General features: G+C 44.9%; 1 protein-coding gene across 4 annotated transcripts; it reads left to right on the plus strand.

The window, feature by feature from the left end:
- The first annotated feature begins 242 nt into the window (after window positions 1-242).
- On the plus strand, window positions 243-8,202 carry SNX12 (sorting nexin 12). 4 transcript variants are annotated; one of them, XM_007470114.1, is made up of 4 exons: window positions 243-544; window positions 5,157-5,252; window positions 5,789-5,913; window positions 6,324-8,202. In XM_007470114.1, exons 1-4 carry the CDS (start codon window positions 380-382, stop codon window positions 6,424-6,426), a joined length of 489 nt encoding a protein of 162 aa, XP_007470176.1. In that variant the 5' UTR covers window positions 243-379; the 3' UTR covers window positions 6,427-8,202. The 4 variants fall into 4 exon arrangements, with proteins under 4 accessions (XP_007470176.1, XP_007470177.1, XP_007470178.1 ...); XM_007470115.1 differs by having other exon boundaries at window positions 243-532; XM_007470116.1 differs by lacking the exon at window positions 5,789-5,913.
- Window positions 8,203-8,451: the final 249 nt, after the last annotated feature.

The raw sequence follows: 8,451 nt of genomic DNA on the forward strand, positions 1-8,451 counted from the left end.
GGGGCAGTGCCCACTGCTGATTGATGCACAGTATAAGACAATTTCTTGGCTTGAGGAGCAGCGATTGGCGGATCTCCCCTGTAGTGCTTCCTAGGATACTGGGAGTGCGTATTGGAGACGCAGGTTCCGGGGCGGCCACAAACACTGCCCGGAAGTCTGAATGACGCCTCCTCGGTACAGGACTTCCAGCCGTCCGCTTCGCCGCTATTCAGGGTGCCGGGCCCCGGGCCGCGACGGCGTGCGCGTGCGCGCGCGTGCGTGGCGCCGCAGTCTGTGGGTTGGCTGGTTATTTTGCAAGCGGGAGGGGCCGTGCGCGCTCCTGCCTTCGGTCTCTGTCCCCCGTCCCCCCTTCCCCGGTCCCGGTCTCTCCTTCGGAAAGATGTCGGACACGGCAGTAGCTGACACTCGGCGCCTTAACTCGAAGCCGCAGGACCTGACCGACGCTTACGGGCCGCCAAGTAACTTCCTGGAGATCGACATCTTTAACCCACAGACGGTGGGCGTGGGCCGCGCGCGCTTCACCACCTATGAGGTTCGCATGCGGGTGAGTCACGGGGTGAGGGAGACAGCTGAGGGAGGACCGGGCGGCTGGGCGGGGAGGGCGGGGGTGGGCGGGGGGTGAGGCTGCCATAGGGACGGCCAACGGTGGAGAAGACACTGGAGGGGTCATTTGGGGGTTAGGGGCTTAATAGGTTTGCAGAGAGGTCTGCCCACTCGGTTGTGGCCCGAGGATACAGAAAACGTCTGAGGGGGGACATCGGACCGGCGTGAGGGAAAACAAGTACCCATGAGCAAGAAGTGAAGCATGGCTGGAGACGGTGGGGAAGGATGGAGAGGATTAGTGAGGAATCCCAAGAAATAGGAATCAGGACTGTAGCGACAGAAGGAGGGAAGGAGGAGTGGAAGAGGACTGGGGGATGGAGAGCCAAGGCGATGTGCTGCAGGGTCCCATAACTAAACTAGGTTGTGGGAAGTCAGTCTGAAGAAGGGGGACAGGGAGGCCCAGAGGAGCTTCTTCTTAATGAGGTCTCCATGGATGATGGAGTTGAGCAAAGCCTAGGTTAAAGGGAAGAGAGATTCCAGGAACGGGAGACAGGATAGTGGGCTTGGTGGAGCAGAAATAAGGGGAGTCTCCTTGAGACTGAGTGCTTCCCAGACTTGTGTAGAATTAACATCTGAAGGAGAGAAGTGTTTAATGCTTAAGTTTTCTCAGGTACTACATGCTCACTGGAAAACCTGACCTTGCACTCGGATTGGCAGATTGTCAGTCGCTACCCTCATCCTGGGCTGACCCTTTAGATTTGAAGTATCCAGAATATTTATTTCAATATTTACTGGCTCTCATTTGGCATTTCTGTATGTGAATGGCCATTTGCTCTTTCTGCCCTAGATTAACCTTTTGGATTCATTATATTAGTCCCTAGTCTGTAGTTAACTTTAATATATGACATTTCAGGACTGCCCCAGGAGTGGTTTCTTCCAGTGTGCATTACAGAGGACTTTATTCTCTAGTTCTTAGTCCACGATGCAAGGATGGAATGTGCAGAGTACATGGTTTGCAGTTTCTTTGGCCCCATTGAAGTGGTTACAGGCAAAAAAGTTTGAGAGCCATTTCCTAATTTTCCTTATGTTTTCTTCTCAGACTAGAGGGCCAGAATATTCTCTATGGACAGCATGCTGCTCAAACAGCATTTGAAGACCTAAAAGAGTGTATGTGCTTTTATTTTTGAATGAATGAATTGAATGAGAGAGTGTGCTCTCCCACCTGGGCTTTGAAACCTAATTAAGAAGCGATGATCTCCAAATTCCAAGTTTGGCAAAGTCCAAACTGAAGAAAGAAACGCGAATAGAAAAAAATGAGAAAAACTTGTCTATATAAGAACTGTTTGAAATCATCTCTTTGGGGAAGAATGGACGTTAGAGCCCTCAAAATATGATAAAAGCTGGAAACTGTTAATGGCAGAGAACTTAATTACCTGAGGAATCCTGGGCATAACTTGTTCAGTGTAAGAACTCTCTGCTGTGGGGTTTTGGAGACATTTTCTTGATGTATTACCCAAGAGCTGTAGGGATTATGAATGGAATTGATCTCTACTTCAGGCATTCTAATAAAACAGGAACTGTTCATCTAGTGCCTACTGTGTGCCAGGCACTGAACTAGGTTTTAGTTTCTAAATCCTTACAGAAACACCATTTTACAGACAGAAAACTGAGGAGGAATGCAGTTTAAGTAATTTGCCCAAGTACTCATAGCTAATAAGTGTCGTGGTTGAGATTTGAACCCAGGTCCGTCTGACTCCAAAGCCCACCATACTCTTTCCACTACACTTTAGTCTCTTTGGCAATGCTTAGTTGCAAAACTTTAGTGTGCAAGATTTTTTTTTACCCACTAAGATTTTCATCAGTCTTGTCCACAATTACTAATTGTATAGTGATTGATGACAGGGTTGATGGCAGTTCCTAATTCTGTGGGTTTGAGTTAATTTGTATTTATGTTAATTTTGTATGGCCATATAGGCTTTTAATATTTTTGTTGAACTCTGTTTTGGGGAAAATTGGTGAAATCATTTGGTTTGAAATTGCTAATTTAAGTGACTGATCACGGTAGGCATTATAGGGAGCATGAGACTCAAGAGAATGGGCTTTGGGAATTAAGCATTGTGTATGGTAGAAGCAGATGGTACTGCCTTGTTTCTTTGTATAATAGCTCAGGGAAGGAATACCCACCCCAAGAAATAAGGAGTCTGGAGAGGTATTCTGGTGGCTTAACAAGATATGTATGGAACTTTTCAAATGTCAGTTGTCCTGTGGACTTGAACTTTGCTTCTTTCTCCCCTTTCCCTTGATTTTGTGTTGATCAGAGCCAAAGGACTCTATGCTGTACTACACAATCGTGTCTCCCTCATATAATTTGTAGGTTGGAGCTGAGAGAGTATCCTAGTACATAGTATCCCCTTCCTTAGATGGCTAGGTGCTGAGATGAAAGGCCGTTACTGTCACCATCCTGTGGGGGTGGGGAAAGAATAGCATTTTTGTAAGTCAAAGGAGGAAGTTCACAAAATGGCAGTGGGTGGTTTTGCTGTGTCTTGGAAGAATCTACTCAGCACTTTTTTTCTTTTCTTAGGTCCTTCTGTTGGCTTCTGTAAAGGCCTACTGGTTAAGGTTCTACTGTTTGGGGATCACAGTATTTGTATTGAACTCTGGTGGAAACCTGGAATCTCATGATACTGAAGGGCTTTTTTTCTTGAATGATTATTTTTACTCAGCTTTATTGAGATATAATTGACAGATAGCTTTGTGTAGGTTTGAGGTATAGAATGTGATGATTTGATACACATATATATTTTGTGCAGGATTCTGAGAATGTTCTCTATAATGGCTTATTGTGAATAGGTAATACATGCACATGGTACAAGATTCAGAAGGTATAAAAATGATATACTATAGTTATTGAAAAAATCTGTGTATAAGTGGACCCATGCGGTTCAAACCTGTGTTGTTTTCAAGTGTCAACTGTACTGTAAAAATGAAGTCTCCCTCTCTCCCTCTGCCTTCCAGAGGTTCCCCTTTCTGAAGAAACCGCTGTTTCCATTTTCTTATTTATTCTTCTAAAAAATAGTTTAGGTAATAAGATATTACTTTACGTATATCTCACTCCACTTCAACCCATTGACATTCCTGGGACCTTGATCCTGAGTAGAGTTGTAACTAATGTAAGTTGGCCAGTTATTTGGCTTTTGATGCCCTATACCTAGAGCTAGATCCTGAAAAGACAGTTTCCAGACTTGAGGACTACAAAGCATGACATAGTGAGGAATGTGTGAAGCTCTAGCATAGCTCCAATGCTCTTTACCTGTTCTGAGTTAGCTGTGGAGAAAGGAGAGAAACCAGCTCCTTTTTTTCCCATCTACTGATTTGAATTGACTGGTGGGAAATATAGCCAGTGTTAATACATTTGTTTGGCCATTTCTACTTAGAACTTGTAGATAGGAGTGAGGATCAGGGATTTTTGTTTGTCGGAGGTTCCTGTTGTCATTGGAGCCTTGGGAAAATTCTCAGTGATTAAGATGTGGGAATAAGCCGATTTATATCAGGGAGCAAGCCATGGTAAGCCAACTTAATGTAAGTGCTATTTCTGCTGCACTTTCTGGATAAGGAAAGGGTAAACAGATACATAGGGCCACTATTAATCAATTGAGTATTTCCTGAGTAACTTGCATAATCTGCATTTAGGGAGATGCAGCAGTAGTCATGGCTCCCGATTTCAATGAAATTATAATTTAGTTAGGTAGCAAGACTAACATAATGCTTGAAACAGTGGTGTGTCAGGCAGTACGAAAGTCTGTGTGTCATAGGAGTTCAGAGGAGAGGGAGACCAATAAATTAAACTGGTGTTGTCAGGACAGATTTCCTGGATGAAGTGGGACTTGAGCTGGGCTTGTAGAATGGAGAGGATTTGGACAGGAAAAGCAGAGGAAAGCATACTTTGGAGGTGCTTATCTCTTGTTCTTTCCAGGGAACTTAAATTCACTTTTCAACTGAAAATGTAATGCATGCATATGATAAATTCAAATTGCACAATGAAAAATGTTGTCTAGTCTTATTCTCCAAAGTCAATCATTGTTATCAGTATCTTTTCATAAATATTTAATTCATAAATATAAATATATACACGTATACATATCCCTTTTAAAAACAAATAGAGGCAGGCTGTATATACTGTTGTGTGCCTTGATTTTAATGCTTAATATCTTTCCATACTGGGACATATATATCTTTCGTATTCTTTTCATAGTTGTATTCCACTGTACAAGTGTACCATAATTTATTTAACCAGTTATCTGTTGATGGACATTTATTATTATTACAAATGAGAAAATTCAATGAAAACCTTTGTACATACATATTTATGTACAACTTCAAGTCTATTTGTAGGATAAATTTTAAGCAGCAAGGGACTTCTAATCACCACCTGTGACAAGGCTGGATGTGGTAAGGATTGATATTCACCCGGTGGTGTTTTGAAAGGGTTCTAGGAACATGGTCCATAGGAGCTGTTTCTTTCTTAAGACCTGTCCAAGTGGTTGTGATAGGTGGACATCACAGGCTGAAATTTCTTACCATCTCTCTCCTCTCACATTCTTTCTTCCCTGTAGACAAACCTACCTATCTTCAAGCTGAAGGAGTCCTGTGTACGACGGCGCTACAGTGACTTCGAGTGGCTAAAAAATGAGCTGGAGCGAGATAGTAAGGTATGGCCCTGTTTCCTGTGTGGCACCCTTGAGAGAGGAGATCTGCATAGGTTTATAAAATCTTGAAGGCAACAGAGAGGGTGAACACACTCTGTCTACCAAATCCCAATATATTGGATCTGGGTGATACCCTTTGGAACTTGAAAGTGGTAAGTTCAGGAGAAATTGTAAAGAAAAACTATTAGTTGACTTAGTGGCTAGAAAAGTCATACAACTTAATTCCTTTAGGTGCTAAAAATGGAAAGTGTAGCTAAATTTTTGGATGGTAGTGGACTGTCAAAGAAAGTGAAGAATATTTGGAGTTTACTTCCTTTCTTTTGAGATGGTAAACCTGTCCTCCCACAGAAACAGAGCTGGATTAATTTTTGACCTGAGCCCCCCCCCTGACTGTTCTTATGACCTCAGTTCTTGCAAGTTGCTGAACTATGGCATAGGATGGACCCTATGCCTAATAGGAAGTGAAGTGTATAGTGCTTTACCACCTTATTCCATCTCAGTGCTCTCCCGTGTGACTGATATTTTGCGTCTGCCTACAGATTGTAGTACCACCACTGCCTGGGAAAGCCTTGAAGCGGCAGCTCCCTTTTCGAGGAGATGAAGGGATCTTTGAGGAGTCCTTTATTGAAGAAAGGAGGCAGGGCCTCGAACAGTTTATTAACAAGTAAGCCAAGTTCCTGGGGATTCCTTTTGCTACTTTTGCCATTTTGGTCTTTCTATATGTTTCGTCTCTTTCCTCTTTTGTAATGGGTGATATGATGTGGTGCCGATTGTGTGCTGGGCTCACTGGACAGTAAAACTCCATTCCTTTGAGCAGAATTCCGATCCTGTACCTCAGGGCCTGAGAAAGCGCTGCACGTTGGATGTGTCTAGGGATTTCCCCCACCTTACACCTCTATCCCCTTCCCTTCTGCAATATTAGGGTTGAAGTGGTACCCTGCTGCTGTCCTCTACTTGCTTGAACTTCAGGGCTGACTTTGCCCTTCTTCCCCTGTCCACATCCACAGCCCTGTCCCTCTGCGAATTCTCTCTGATCCCAGATAACAACTGATAACCATCTTGGTCTCTTTATAGAATTGCTGGGCACCCACTGGCTCAGAACGAACGCTGCCTACACATGTTCCTGCAGGAAGAGGCAATTGACAGGAACTACGTCCCTGGGAAGGTGCGCCAGTAGGAGCCCCTCTCACCACTTGCCCTCTACTTTCCTGCTGAAATGACATTGGTTTTTACACTAAGCCTCTCTCTCTCTCTTTGATCTGAAGTTGGCTCTCCATCCCCTGGCCTGATAGACTGTCTGGCATTGTGTTCCTTGGTACCTGACTATACCATGGGCACTCTGCTAGGATCCTCTCCTCTGAGGAGAGATGGGAAACCACAGGCAGATGCCCTTTGCTTGGGGTTGGGGGGTGGGTGGGGGGATTGGACTGGAAAGCAATTTCTTGGGCATTTACCCATGCCAGAAGGCTAACCTTGCGGGGGGCGGGTCTTGTGCTGGTGGGGCACTTGGGTACATACTGATGCTGCAAGTCCAGGGGATTTTTCTTACTCTTAGGTTTAACCAGGAACACTGAGCAGGGAAAGACCCTGCCTTTCCTACCTGCATGAACTTTTTTCCTTGTGGGGAAGGTGGCAGAGACCGAAAAGCTCTCGTTTTCTCTAGGCCCATTCCCAGTTTTCTCAAGAGTTTCTTTTGTTGTACTTTCTTTCTTCCTTGTTGCTTTTCATGGCAGTAATTCTAGAGTCTAAGCAGTCTGTTGTGTGGAGCAAGGTGTGTGGGTTTTCTAGGCCCATCATCATGGCTGCTTCAGAGTCAGAAGAAAGCCGTGGGACAGTCGGGGAGCTCCTGTTGCCCAGCCCCTTTCCTTTGTGGCTCCCCGCTCTGGCTGCCTGTTCTCGCTCACCAGCAGGTGAGTCAGAATGGGCTGGGCCGGCAGTTCTCCCTCCCCAAGCCCTTGCTACTTTTATGGGTTAGCTTTGCAGATTTGGAGGCTTGAGGGCTAAGGGAAACTCACCACTGCCAGGTAACTCCCTGAAGGGTGGGAGTGGATCATTTTCTAGGTACCTCCCGGTGGTAGGGAAGGGCATCACCACTCTCTTCCTTCCATTCTCCCTTCCCCCCATCCCATTTAGTGCTGCCACAAGACAGAAAACACGTGAACAAACCACACAGTCTCTGACTTCTCCTAAGCACTTTGAGCTATTGATGGGGCTTAGGGGCAAGAGTTGTCGCTGCCCTCCCCAGCTTGGTCACAGGGTTATTGAACTGCCTGCACTTGTTTCCCATGGAACCCCAGCATTCTCCCCAGAAGCTGAGCTAGGGTTAGCACCTGGGTATAGATTTCTTAAAACTTAGTCTGAGGCAGCTTCTTGAAGCTGGCGACTTTCCTGGGCTTCTGTCTGGGATGTAGTGGTTTGTTTGCTGGGGCCCGATATCTGTCCCAGGCGGTGGGATGGGAGCAGGTTAACTCTGGTGTCAGGTCACAAGTGGGGCTGTTTGCTTAGACACCCTATCATGGAAGGACTGGAATTCTTTATATAGGGTCCTGAGGAAAAGGATTACTGATTCTGATAAGACCCTGATCGGAGAGATTAGGACTGGATTTTGATATGGGGTTTGGAGTCCCTCTAAATGTTGAAGTTCCCTGACACAGGTCAGCTCTTCAGCTGCCGGGCCTGTGCCAGGGGCTGAGCAGCCCCTAGAGTGAGGCTCTGCTCCCTTTCCCACCTTCCCAGTGTTGGTGTTGTTGCTGCCTTTTTCATTTGTATCCTCTGTTATTGACTTTTTTTAAAAAAAGATTCCTCCTTTCATTGTGCACAAGTGCTGAGAGCCTGAGGCCCCATTTCTGCTGTGTATATATCCTGACTCGGGGCTTTTATTCAGCAAAATGTTCATTCTTCTGTCAGACAATGTCATATTCAACTCTGTTCATATTAAACCACTGTGAAGCAAGCCTCTGTTTTCCTGCTTAAGTTGTAAATTTAGTACTTTTTAGTTTCTAGGATATTCTGGGTATTGTGCAGAAATTATACAACATGGTCAATGTCCTGAAGTGATAAGTAATTTTTACATTTAAATTAAAAAAAAAGCAGAATCCTAGCTGCCTGTAGCAGTATTTACCTATCTTTCTTGCAACATGCAATTGACTTTGTCACAGAGGTAATGCATCTGCTTGCAGGAAGTAGCCATAGGTCTCAGTAA

The sequence above is a fragment of the Lipotes vexillifer genome, unplaced genomic scaffold, assembly GCF_000442215.2.
Source record: "Lipotes vexillifer unplaced genomic scaffold, Lipotes_vexillifer_v1.1 scaffold926, whole genome shotgun sequence".
Classification (NCBI taxonomy): domain Eukaryota; kingdom Metazoa; phylum Chordata; class Mammalia; order Artiodactyla; family Lipotidae; genus Lipotes; species Lipotes vexillifer.